The sequence below is a fragment of the Vigna unguiculata genome, chromosome 8 (genome assembly GCF_037176805.1).
Source record: "Vigna unguiculata cultivar grain cowpea cultivar isolate G323 ecotype 2 chromosome 8, ASM3717680v1, whole genome shotgun sequence".
Classification (NCBI taxonomy): domain Eukaryota; kingdom Viridiplantae; phylum Streptophyta; class Magnoliopsida; order Fabales; family Fabaceae; genus Vigna; species Vigna unguiculata.
The window spans coordinates 38,070,465-38,083,816 of NC_140799.1; the positions used below are offsets into that span (position 1 = coordinate 38,070,465).

General features: G+C 29.0%; 2 protein-coding genes across 3 annotated transcripts; both read left to right on the forward strand.

Moving 5' to 3' along the window:
* The first annotated feature begins 6,879 nt into the window (after window positions 1-6,879).
* IQD33 (IQ-domain 33) lies at window positions 6,880-9,605 on the forward strand. Of its 2 annotated transcripts, none has more exons than XM_028084889.2 (6): window positions 6,880-7,149; window positions 7,275-7,556; window positions 7,692-7,898; window positions 8,314-8,427; window positions 8,624-9,001; window positions 9,344-9,605. In XM_028084889.2, the coding sequence occupies exons 1-6, from the start codon at window positions 7,078-7,080 to the stop codon at window positions 9,455-9,457; spliced, it is 1,167 nt and encodes a 388-aa protein (XP_027940690.1). In that variant the 5' UTR covers window positions 6,880-7,077; the 3' UTR covers window positions 9,458-9,605. The 2 variants fall into 2 exon arrangements, with proteins under 2 accessions (XP_027940690.1, XP_027940689.1); XM_028084888.2 differs by having other exon boundaries at window positions 6,959-7,149; window positions 7,272-7,556.
* A 1,141-nt stretch (window positions 9,606-10,746) lies between these two features.
* Window positions 10,747-13,037, forward strand: LOC114194564 (lipid-binding serum glycoprotein family protein). Its single transcript, XM_028084887.2, has 6 exons — window positions 10,747-11,262; window positions 11,466-11,605; window positions 11,737-12,091; window positions 12,195-12,443; window positions 12,540-12,665; window positions 12,763-13,037. Exons 1-6 carry the CDS (start codon window positions 10,855-10,857, stop codon window positions 12,964-12,966), a joined length of 1,482 nt encoding a protein of 493 aa, XP_027940688.1. The 5' UTR covers window positions 10,747-10,854; the 3' UTR covers window positions 12,967-13,037.
* The last annotated feature ends 315 nt before the right edge of the window (window positions 13,038-13,352 follow it).

Below are 13,352 nucleotides of genomic sequence, written 5' to 3' on the forward strand. Positions count from 1 at the left end.
ATTTCTGACTTTACCACAAAGGTTAAGGCTTTTCTTCCACTTATAGACTCTTTTTTTGCTTGAAAATTCAGTAATTCAGTAATTGTAGTGAGGTTTGGTCTGTGCAGATGGAAATATCTTCTATATATCTATTCAACAATACAAATGAAAAATTACGTATTTAAATAAAAGAGATACTACTTTATTACTTTATTTTGATTAAAAAATTAAAAAAAAAATAATTTATTTTAATTTTATTTATGAAAACTTTGTGAAATTTGTCCAAAAAAAAAAATTCCATATCTATACGGTGCGACGACAAAGTATAGCAGTTACACACACTAGCACTGGTCTAGGTGTTTTTGTTCCAACAATAGTTGCAATCAAGTTTTGTGTCTGCGGCACTCATGAGGTTTTTTTGTACAAGGTTGTTTCTTCGATGGTCTGTTCAGTGTCTGGTTTTTGTCACTAATAATTCTATCTATTTTTCTAGTAATAATGTATCGAGTCAAATACGCGTACAAATGCATTGACCATCTATACAAAGGCGTAAACTGGTTAATAAATCACGTGGAATTCACGTGAAATTCAGGATAAGGCAAGTCTATGTCATGTATGATATTAGGGTTCTTTCTTCGTAGTTGCTTCGCAGAAATTTCCTGGAACCTGTCAATTTCTCTCAAACTTTTATCACTATCAACAACACTTCATTGGGTGGAAAAAAAAATATTTCTTTCATATTTATAACACGAATATGAAAATATTATAGGAACATTTTTTTATTGTTTTTTAAAATGGCAATCAATATTTTGTACATTGATATTAAGGTTATATATCTCTATTTAAGAAAGAGAAAAATATTTTACTCAGCCACCTCTATTGACGGGCCCGTAGAACTTTAAGAATTTGCGAAAGGTACCTACACATACTAATGGAATTAATATCTATGGTGCCAAAAAAAAAATGTTGTATAAATAAATGTTTCAAAAAGTTCAATTAATTATAAATTCTAGGTTGCAAGATGTGAGGACTTTCTATATTTTTCTATATTGGTTAATAATATATGACACAAAATAAAGAGATAAAAAACGATACATATTACAATAGAGAAAACCTTTTTTACATCTAAATTTTGACAATATATGAGATTTTTTCATAAAATTTATTTTATGTTTCTTTATGTGATTAAAAAGTTATCCAATTAGCACACCAGATATATATTTTGTCAGCTAAATTAAATTTTATAGTATTAAAAAAATAGATACTAAAAATTAATAATATATGAGTCTTTGGATTAAAAAATAATTTAATAGTTCGTGTACAACGATATTTGTAAATTAAATTTATGTTTTCTTGAATTATAAATTAAAATATACGTATTAATGAACTAATAAAAATTGATTAATCTTTTCGATCGGTCCAACAAAATAGTTTGAATACAATAAATATTAATACTCACACTTTAATTTTTATATATAAAAAAATCATAGCATCATAACACTTGAAGTAAGGACTTCTTAAAAAGTAAACAACACAATTTGTAAAAGATTAAATACCCCAATATTAATACATTTAATATACCACAAAAATAATAACAATTAAAACAAACAAAATCAATATATATATATATATACTTTTTTTTTTAAATTTGCCTTATTTTTATGATTTTTTTCTGCATTTTTTTGCTAGTTTTTGGGGTGGATTCTATGAAATTAATAAGGAGCTTTATTTTTCATTGACTTTGTAAAATTAATAGATGAAATGAAGTTGAAAATATTATGAAGTCAACTCAAAGAAGAAAGTGCTTCATTAATTTTGTATTAATGTCATGGAATGTGAAATTGGGATGGAGAATAATATTAATTTATAGTTGTAATGTTCATTCATATTTGTGTGACTATGTTTTTATTATTTTCAACAAAGATTATTTATAAGCTAAGACAAGCTTGTACAAAACATATAAAAAGTCAAAATGGAAAGATGATAGGAATATATATATATATATATATATATATATATATATATATATATATATATATATATATATTCCCTATCATCTTTCCATTTTGACTTTTTATATGTTTTGTAATATATATATATATATATATATATATATATAACCAAACACAAAAACGGCAGAGAAAAATTCACATTCTCTCTAACAATTTTCAGGTGAACTACTTCTTGCTACCACATATCATACATTTTCTCACAAACATTTTTCGTAAAACTTCAAAAAGATATATATAAGAAAAGCAAAATGAAATAAACTTTATAAGAAAAAAAGAAAAACTTGTTTAAAGCACTTAATCACGTTACGTGATGTTGGTACTAACCCTCAAAGGAAAAAGAGGTAGAAAGTCCACGGTCTTTGGTGGAGTGCACATGTTCATGTTCTTCGTAACTTTAATATTTTGCAATTAAAAATCTAAATATAGTAATATTAATTCCAACCATATCCCTTATTTGGCACAACATATTGCAGGGCTCACCAATGTGTTGCCCACATGCATGTGCTCAGAAGTAATCATTTCGAACACGTGTCTATAAATTATCAATTATTTCCCCAAAAAATTCTACTTCTATTAATATTGTTTAATACCTTTCGCTCTTATAAATTATAGCGTATGTACATATATTCTTATGTGTTTGGAATGCAGTTTCATTCAACAGAAAAGTTTTATAATTTTGATTTGAAAATAATCTTAGTTTGGAGTTCAATAAAACATAATAAAAATTTATCAAATATTATTTATGACTTTCTATGTAAAGTAAATTTGGATTTGAATTCCCAAACTGAAAAACAAACATTAAGATCATCATACTTGTCGACCATTAATGAACTGATCGGATTAACCAACCAAAATTAGTTTCAGTCATTATATATTAAACAGAAGCAAAAGCTTCAGTAACGGTTGGGCGACAATAAAAAGTCATAGCAAATCTTGTTGCTACTTAGACTAAAAAACAAGTAAGTGTAATTCTTCCTAAACAATAAAATATGTTCACATGAGGCGGAACATATTTACTGGTTATATCATCGGCAATCGCCTGAATTTCAAACAAACATGCATTAAGTTCTATATGATTTGTTTGAGGGTAGATGCATGTATTCAACATCTTCCCTTATAAAAAAGCATATATTTATACCAATTTTGTTTTATTTTTTTATAAAATACTTACAAAATTTTGTTGTGAAAAATGATTCACAAAAAATTGCTACCAATTTTTTACAAAATATTTTGCATAAAATATTTTTACAAGAAATTTTGTAAAAAATATTTAAAAATTTTATAATTTGGTAAGATATAATTATCCACGAAAAAATTACATATTAGTTAAAACTCTTAGAAAAATTGAAAAAAAAATCTTGCAAAATTTTATAATTACAAAAATAAACGATGAAATATGAAAAATTTTAGTAGTAATTGTTGAATTCAACAAATTTATTTAAATAAATTAAAAATTTGTAAGTAATTATATACTATATACACTACAAAAAAATTTATTAAGAAACATATTTTAGAAACAAAAAATAATTAGTCACTATAGTGATAAATTTAAATACTAATTACAAAATTAAAAATTATTAGATATTAAAATAATTAATATTATAAATAAAAATTATAATTGATTACTAAATTGTCAGTAATTAATTAAAGACTAATTCATTTTGGTAATCAAAATTTAGGTAGTTAATTTTTAGTAATCTGATAGCCAAAACCATGATAGTTAATTTTAAAGACCAAATTTAGTGATCAATTATAATTTTTTATTCATAATAGTGACTATTTTAGTAACCAATAATATTTAGTTTTGTAAATTAATTACTATTTAGAAATTTTCTTATAGTCTTAAAAATTGTAATAATAATTATTTATAATTTTTTCATAAATAAATATAATTCACAACATGTAGCACCTCCCTCGCAATTGAAAGATCCAAAAACTTCATCCTTTATAGGTGTGCTTTTGTTTTGTTTTGTTGCATATTGTTTCTTTTAAGTTGCATTTTACTTCAACTTTGTCTTCTTTGGAAATGGAGGTATCAATGAAGACTGAGTTGTAGTTTGTTATTCTACATGGAATTTGTGTTTGAATCCTAATTTTGTCTTTTACGTCGGTTTTGTTTACTCTTGCTTATTATTGAGTTTTCTTTACTACTTCCGAGTTATAGGAAATACTTTTGGATTTTTTATTATTAGTAAGAATTCGAAACATGTGAGAGAAAGTTTATAATAATTACTCACGCACTCTCTTCAATCAGTTGAATTAAATTATATTAACTAGATTAATTTCATCATCTCTTTATTTATAACTTATCTTGATAATTTTTAATTAGTCAAAATGTTATTTTATGAGACTGTATCTCCCTAACTACTTGGATTAGCCTATAATTTATATCCTTCGCGTCTTCTTATTACTTTCAATGTCCAGTAAATATACTCTTGAAGTTTTTTATTTAGTTTAAGTTATTAATGGGAGATTTAATAAATATTTCCATATAAAAAATTAAACTAAAAAAAAGAAAAAAAAAAACATAATAGAAGAACTTTAAGCATAAAAGCGATTCATTGATCACAATTGCAACTTACTAAATCAATTTTATTATTATTATTATTATTATTATTATTATTATTATTATACACACCGATGCTAATTTATAAAACATAAACTCGGTTCATTGATGTCCTTATTAAGTGTAAAATTAAGCATAAGTTTGTTATTTATTTAAATCTATAATTGTCAACTTTACAAATCATGTATTATGATCAAACAAGAAAATAATCATATAAGAAATGCTTAAATATAGTTTTGTCTCTAAAAATTGTAAACTATAAAAATTATCTAATAAACTTCTTCTTCACTTTTTTATTATTGAAATTCGTATTTACTTCTTAAAAATATTTATTTACATTTGATTATACCATTATGCTTCTTTTAACTAATTATTGAAATATTTTTCAAAAATTAATCCTTAAAATTTTCTTATTATAATAGTTAATGTGTTTTTTTTTATTATATGGTGACATACCATGCTAATATAAATAACATATTAGAAAACATAAAATACAAAATAAGTTTTTTTAGGAACAAATACAAAAAATATATTTAAGCACATTTAATAGTAATCGCTAGCATGTAATTTTTTATTCAAAAAACTACATTTAAGCATATAATAAAATCACTATTTTTTTCATTAAAAAAATGATGTTGTACTGTTTTACTATTATTTAGTAAAAGTAAAATATTGGACAACAAGAAACACGAAAGAAAGTGATACCACATGAAGGGAACGTCACTTTCTTTATTCAAACAATCGATTTTTTTTTTAATTAAGGTGAATTAGATTATGAAAAGTAGGAAGTAAAACAAATTAAAAATATAAGTAAAATACGATATTGTTTAAATAGAATAAAAAAAAGTAAAGTAAATTTATTCATCATTTATTATTATAATAAAGAATATAAATATTAATAAAATAACTAATTATTATAATAAAAAAGGTATAAATATTTAATAATCTTTTAATTATTTATTACTTAAACTACCACCATTTCCCAAAAGCTCCACCAAAGAAACCATATCTATTTTTGGTAGAGTAAGGAAAAGTAGGGTTTTCTAACTAACCTTTTCCTTTTTATTGAGCAAACCATGATTCTCTAATTACCATGCACATCTGATGGCTACTCTTTAACTACTTCCCTTGATTTTCTCTAAACATTTTTTTCTTCCAACCATGCATGACCTCTTACACTAACATTAGTTGGTGGTTTCAATCACACTGAATATCAAATCATTAAATAAAGTATCTATTAAGATTTAAAGAAGAAAAAATATATTTTCTTCTGTAAAATATCAATTATTAGCATTTCTCATATTAAAAAATAACTTTTATGTCTAGTTTAATCTTTTTAAATAGTAAACTAAAATTTCCACTCATATTTATATATATATATATATATATATATATATAAAATTGGTATATTACGTATTTATTTTGTATAAAGTGATATAGAATTGATTTTTTTAACGCAAAATGTAAAATAGTTTATGTTTGTTGTGTTGGCCCAAATGTACATTAAAAACTCATTGAAAAATCTCTACTAAATCATTAGTATGGCTATCAAAATATGAGCATCAGCATATAGGTTCTAAATTTAAGTAGTAAGATCTGATTCCTTAACTATTGTTCTTGAGAAATGGCCAGATTTGTCCATTCTTTAAAAGAAGTTTTTATAAAATTCCTATTTATCAAAATTTTAACTTCTAATTTCGGTGAATGAATAATCGTTGAGTCTTTCACTTTTTAAACAATACATATAAAAGACCTGCAAACATAAAATAGAATTAGTGAAGTTATTAGAGAACTTATTGTTGTTTCTGTGTCACAAAATTGATTCAGCTAAATCATTTCTCCTACACATAATCAACGGGTCATTCAAAACAAAGGAACACAAACTCTTGCCAAAGCACTACAAAATTGACAATGAAGAATCCATGGAAAAAAAAAAAAAATCCTAGGCTTCCTAACCTGTTCCCAAAGGCACTGGCAAATAAGTAAAGTAACAAAAACAAATAAAATAAAATAAAAATAAGAGGCTAAGGACAGAAGAAGAAGTAGTAACCAGAAAGGAATAATAGGCATTACCCCAGTAACAAGTAAGCTTTATAAAAGCCTATACCATCTGCAAGCCATGTGCCAAAAGTATATACAAAAGCAATAAAAACATGCACTCAAGTCCATATACCCTTTTATCCTTCTTTAACTTTTCCACCTTCTATTATTTTTCTCACTTATAAGCTACCCTTACAGCTCTGCAATCCCTGCACACACAGATCATCATCATCATCATCATCAACCTATTTCTAGTTAACATGTGCTCTCTCCCTACATATTAAACCTACCACTTTCCTGTAACCTTTAAAATAACCCAACTTTATTCATATTTAACACTTAATATTCTTCATCAAGTAACAATCTCTCACTTTCCTTATCATACTTTATCCAATCCTAATAATGCACCCTTCTCCACCTTTCTGCATTGCCATATTAATACACTCAACCACATTTCACTTCTGAAATTCCAAAACTCAAATGGGCTTCACTGGGGAATTCGTAAGAACTGTCTTCTCCAAAAATCGTTCTGATGGGTCGCATGAAACCAAAGTCAGTATCTCAAGCTCCATTCTTTAACTTCTTTCTTTTCTGTTTACTACTTGTTTAATTTTATTATGTACAATAAAACTATTGAATATTTCATTAACCAGGTTTGAATTATGACATGCTAGCAGGTGAAACGAAGTAGTGCTGAAAATAGAAGATGGTTATCTGTTAGGTCGTACTTGTGTGGCGATGAATTCAATTCGGTCCTTGCAGAGAATGATTCAGCGTCAGTTAAGAGCACTGAAGTCACGGTTTCACAGTCCATTTTGGAAGAGTTGAATGATAAAGGAGACACCGATAGTGAAGAAACTGTGGAGAATGTAACACAGAAAAGACCAAATTCAGATTCCAGATCATTGACCGAGGAAGAAGCAGCAATTCTTATTCAATCAGCATATAGAGGCTTCCTGGTAAACTCACCAAACTTTGTTTACATCAATCTTTAGCCGTTGTTTGTGCAAAAATTCGCTTGATTCATACCTTGTTTATTCATTGATCATAGCGTATAATCTCGCTTGTTAACATCAGTATAATCTGCATTACAGTTGAGGCGTCAAAATGGAGAAATCAGATCAGAAACAGGAAAAGAGGAGTTGAATTTGGTAACAGAAAGTCCTGATAGAAAGTCCATGGGCACATCAGTTGAAGTCCAAACTGCAAACTCCACTGAAGTTTTCTCGGTTGAAGGAGAAAAAAAGGGCCTTTGCCACCGAATTCAGCGCAGGACCAGAACTCAAGTAATAAAACAAAAGGTATAGCACAACCTAATGATGCGTTGTGAACTAGCTCCTTTGGTTTTGGTTAAAAGAGAAAATGAAAATTAAGATGCTCAAGAGAATGAATTCAGAAGAAAAGGACAAAGAAATTAGATAAAATTAGCATTTTAAGACACCTTCCCCACATATTTTAAACTGCAGATGACTAACAGAAAGAGTGGCTAATAATATAATATCATATCCTTTTTTTTTCTTCTACAGAAAAAGAAAAGAAAAAACAAAAACTTTACAAAAGAGGATAACGAAGATGACATGTTAACATGATAAATCATCATTTATGTTAATTTTAGCTACAACTAAAGCAAGCAACATTTCTACATAATTGAATTGGCCATAATTTGAAACTAATAAAAACTCTGTTAAGCTGAAAATTAACACAAGGCATTTTCAGGAAGACTGGGATGACAGCACTGTAAGTAGTTATGTTTCAAAAATGAGGATGCAGAGTAGAATGGAGGCATCAACCAGAAGAGAAAGAGCACTGGCATATGCTTTCTCACAACAGGTAAACACTACTGGTGTATTTTACATTATCATTCAATTACAAGCAACCATGTATTATAAGTTTGTTTGACTTGTACAACAATTAACTTAAAAGTCGCACAATCAGTGATTTCTTATTACATTGACAATACATAGAATCAAATGTGGATAAAGGACAAACATGGCTGACAGCAAAATACTGATCCTTGTTGTTTCAGCTGAGAATCTGTTCAAAGAGAAAATTAACAAAACACAACAGCTTGGAGTCAAATATGAGTTGGAGCTGGCTTGAGAGATGGATGGCAACACGTCTTCCAGAGACTTCATCAGTTGAAAGCCATGCCATGAAGCAATATGACACTTCTAACTGTAATCACAAATTCACAATCATGACAAGATTTTTAGATGCTGCTGGGGAAGAAAAGGAAAGCTGCGGTTCAAACGAGGTGCCACTTCATTTTGATAACTATTCAATCAATTCAGAAGAAGAAAAAGTTAGCTTCAAACCCCACACAGCAAAGTCCAACTTCAAGGCTAGGAGAACCGTTTCAAGGAGGAAAACAGTGCCAAGTTATCAATTCCATGAAGAGCCAAAGGTCAGAAATTTTCATTATTTCTCATGCCATCCAAGCCAAGCATAACAAGTTCATGATTATGTCTCCTGATTTTTGAAAGAACAAACTTTCATTTGTATTCCTTCCTTACTGAGATAGGAATGACAGTAAACAATTAAGTCAACAGATATAGATGAATAAACTGAAATTTTGCTTAACATAGCAGCACTTTATACTTTCAACTTCAAGAAACAAAATAACGATTCATTAACCTTTCTAATACAATGTGATGATCACCAAAGATATATATGATGTGAATGCATGAGAATGTTGCTTGTGTATCTTTACCATCTCCTGAAAATATAGATTTTAATGCTCTCACAGGTAAGCAAGAGAGATGGTTGGGGAAATGCTAGTAAGGATGTTAAGCAAAAACAAAAGCAAGTGGGAAGCAGGACAGAGATTACATTAAGCTCCTCGAAAGCTTCTAATGTGTAACTTGTAATAAAATAAAGTCTGATATTATGTTTCTGGTACTATATTGAGGAGCAGTGGTTGGACTCTCTTGTAGATTCTTGATTCCATAATCTTATGTGTACATTGTACATAATGACAAGTGCAGGATTGAGATGGTTGTTCTGATTGAGATTTGTTTTCCGAAGTTTCATCCATTATTTAGCAGTAAAATAATGCAATCACAATTAGTTGTTGGACAGTAGTTGTTATCTTATTATAACAGACATGAAAATGCTCAATGTTAAGATTCAACATTGTATATTGTTTCGTAAAAAACAATGTGTGTTGGTTTAATAGAAAGATTTTGAATATCTTAAGCACATGATTAGGTTAAAAAAAGCCTCCAAAAAAGTCTCCATCATTTCCCACATGGCTAAAGTAAACGGCACATGATTGACGTGTATGAAATTAGGTTGGGGTGATATCAGAAAGCAAAAGATGACAGCAACATAAACACCAGACCTAAGATAATCCCTAACGTTGACCCTCTAGAAGAAAATAAATCATGAATCTTAAATATGAGATGGTCCTAATAATGGATAAGAATAAAATATTCTCTATTCTTATTGCAGCCGCAGATAAGAATAGAGAAATTGCAAATAATTAAGAAGCATAAAAATTGTGAATAACTCATAAGTCACTTCAGCAATAGCTAATCATTTTGCTAATAGTTTCTTATATATATTTGAGCACGCAAACAAGTGATTATCACTTGTATTCTTGGAGCCTTTCATGAAAAAGGAGTATACATTAAAGGCTAATCCCATTCAAATCCTTTATGTTTATGTGTTTTTATGTCAAAAACATGGAAGATACTTCTTGCAAATCAGGAACCAAATAAAATTAGTTTTCATAGGGACTAATCATTATATTAGAAATATGCTAAAATAGGTTGGTTAAGGAGACTAACCAGTGTTTAAAAAATAATAATCACAATTCAAAGTGATGATATATTGAAAACACGATTAATGTGATGGTCATAAACAAGTTCAGTAAAACTTAAGTTTGACTTAAAAAAGAAGTATGGTATTGGTAATATATATAAATTTTGAACCGTGAGAATCAAATTATCATAAAATTATTTTAGCTTAATTAATAATTTTTAATTGAATTCTTAAATATAATAACTCAAAATAATTCTAAACTATTTTGAACAGAATCAGTTTATCGGAAATTAGTTTTTTTAGAATTTGTCAGCATTTATTTATTTATTTTCAATTAGACGAACTCCAAATCAGAAAGGGCAAATTAGACATTTCAGTCCATGAACAGTGTTCTAGTCTTCCTCGGAAGATTTCTCCCTCTGTACGGCTTTCCCTATGTTATCTTTGTTTTTGCAACAGATGATCAAATCCAATTTTCGCAAACGATAAATCAAAATGGCACCTTTCCTTGTTCTGCTTCTACTAGCGTCTTCCTTGAATCATGGGTATGCTCAATTTCATCCCAAAAACGAAGCTTTTATATCCCTGTCGATTACCCAAAACGGCCTTGACTTTGTGAAGGAGATGCTGGTGAATAAGGCAATTTCCTCACTCATCCCACTTCAGTTGCCGAATATTGAAAAGACTGCGAAAATCCCATTTGTGGGTAATGTCTACATGGTGCTTTCCAACATCACAATTTATCATATCTATGTTCCTTCCTCACGTGTCAAGCCAGGGGAGACCGGAGTTTCCATTACAGCTTCTGGGGTTACTTGTGATTTGAGCATGAATTGGTATTATTCTTACAGCACATGGCTTGTGCCTGTTGAGATCTCTGACAGAGGTAGAGCAGAAGTTCAGGTAAGAAATTGATCCTTTGTTTTTGTTTATAACTTTATATATAGCGAGAATTTAGTTGCAATGCACTTTAAAAGTTATTATATGCTGTCGTAAAATTATAGATTGTCCTGTTAAGTTTGTTGACATTCATAACAATTATATTGAAAGTTATATCTATGATGGTTTCTGATTGGTTGACAATTAAATGCATACTGCTTGGAAAGGTTAAAAGCATGGAAGTAGGACTTACATTGGGTTTGGAAAATGAAGAAGGGTCTTTGAAGCTGAAACTCAAGGACTGCGGGTCTAATGTTAAAGATATTTCAATAAAATTGGATGGAGGTGCATCTTGGCTTTATCAAGGGTATGGAAATATCCATGTTAGATTCTAGTTCATAAAGGAATGTATCTTTTTGTAACATTATAGAACTTGTGCTGCTGGTATAAAATGATTCTATGGTTTTTTGACTTCTAATTTTGCTTCATATCTAACAGGGTAGTTGATGCCTTTGAAGAGAAAATTGGTTCAGCGGTTGAAAATGCCATCTCCAAGAAACTTACAAAAGGGATTTCAAGACTAGATTCGTATTTGGAAACTCTTCCAAAGGAAGTTCCGGTTGATGACCACACTTCTCTGAATGTAACTTTTGTGAATGATGTTTTATTAAGTGATTCATCTGTTGGATTTGAAACCAATGGGTTGTTTATTAAAAGAAATCCTTCCCTACCTATTCTTGACCTCTACCACAATAACTTGAAACTTCCAATTCTATGCACAAATTCGTCAAAAATGGTAGGAATCACTTTAGATGAGGCTGTTTTCAACTCTGCATCAGCCTTATACTATGATGTAAGTTTAGATGTTTGGTTGTGATATTAAATCATATTTTCTTAAAATATTCTTCTTTGTGTATCATTGGATTGGCATCAAAGAACTTGCTTACTCTCTTCAGGCAAAATTTATGCACTGGATCGTGGATCAAATACCAGATCAGTCTCTACTGAACACTGCAGGATGGAGATTTATTATTCCCCAGCTGTACAAGAAATACCCAAATCATGACATGAACTTGAATATATCTTTATCTTCTCCTCCAGTTGTGGAGATTTCAAATCAGAAAGCAGGTGCCAACACAATTGCAGACATGACAATTGATGTTTTAGAAGGAGACAAAGTAATACCAGTGGCATGCATATCATTGGTAAGATCATTAGCACTAAATTAAATACCTTTATCACATTAAATTAAGTACAAGGATGACCGAACATTATTGCTATATTACATCCTGTTTCCACAGGTAATTCAAGCTACAAGTGTGCTCAAAATCAGTGGAAACAACCTCGTTGGTGATATCAGATTGAATGACTTTCAAATGTCATTGAAATGGAGCAAAATTGGCAACCTGCGGATGTACCTCATTCAGGTGCCTTTATGTTGTATATGACGTATAACAGTGACTTCAAATTTAATTTTATAACACCTCATTGATAAAGGATGTGTTGTGATTTTTCCTACTGCAGCCAGTTGTGTGGACTCTCATTGAAACTGTCTTCTTGCCGCATGCCAATACACGTCTAAGTAAAGGGTTACCTTTGCCCATCGTTCATGGCTTCATCTTACAAAATGCAGAGATAATCTTGTCAACTTCAAGACTTGCAGTTTGCAGTGATGTAGCATTTACAACAGAATCAAACAAACGTTTTCCTATTTCATTCAGTAGATGAAGAGTGTGTTGTTAATATTCGTGGATTGTAAATATTTCAAACCAGAAATCAAAGATGATACTTTTGTTCTACTTGTGCAATCTGTTGGTTTTGTTAATTGCTAGGAAATGAAGTAGCCATAAACATTGATACAAGTTTTCATCTCAGTTATCATGTAAAAAGTAGTATATAGGTTTATTTCAATACAATACAAAATCTTACTTTCAAACCACACTTGAATAAACATTGGAACTACTCTTTATGCATGCTTCTTTATTAGCTTTTAGTTAGTAAAAACATTTGAGCTTAAAACACAAATCATATTTACTTAATTCTCACTGAAATCTATTCTCAATTTAAAAAACAAAAACAAATAAAAATAGAATCGAATTCAAAAAAGCAGTCAA

Excerpts from the sequence above, each read along its gene's own strand:
- IQD33 (XM_028084888.2), top strand. The coding sequence starts at position 7,078 with ATGGGCTTCACTGGGGAATTCGTAAGAACTGTCTTCTCCAAAAATCGT. Across the intron at positions 7,557-7,691 it reads CAGCATATAGAGGCTTCCTG|TTGAGGCGTCAAAATGGAGA; the intron begins GTAAACTCACCA and ends TCTGCATTACAG. Across the intron at positions 7,899-8,313 it reads CTCAAGTAATAAAACAAAAG|GAAGACTGGGATGACAGCAC; the intron begins GTATAGCACAAC and ends AGGCATTTTCAG.
- LOC114194564 (XM_028084887.2), top strand. The coding sequence starts at position 10,855 with ATGGCACCTTTCCTTGTTCTGCTTCTACTAGCGTCTTCCTTGAATCAT. Across the intron at positions 12,444-12,539 it reads CAGTGGCATGCATATCATTG|GTAATTCAAGCTACAAGTGT; the intron begins GTAAGATCATTA and ends CTGTTTCCACAG. Across the intron at positions 12,666-12,762 it reads TGCGGATGTACCTCATTCAG|CCAGTTGTGTGGACTCTCAT; the intron begins GTGCCTTTATGT and ends TTCCTACTGCAG.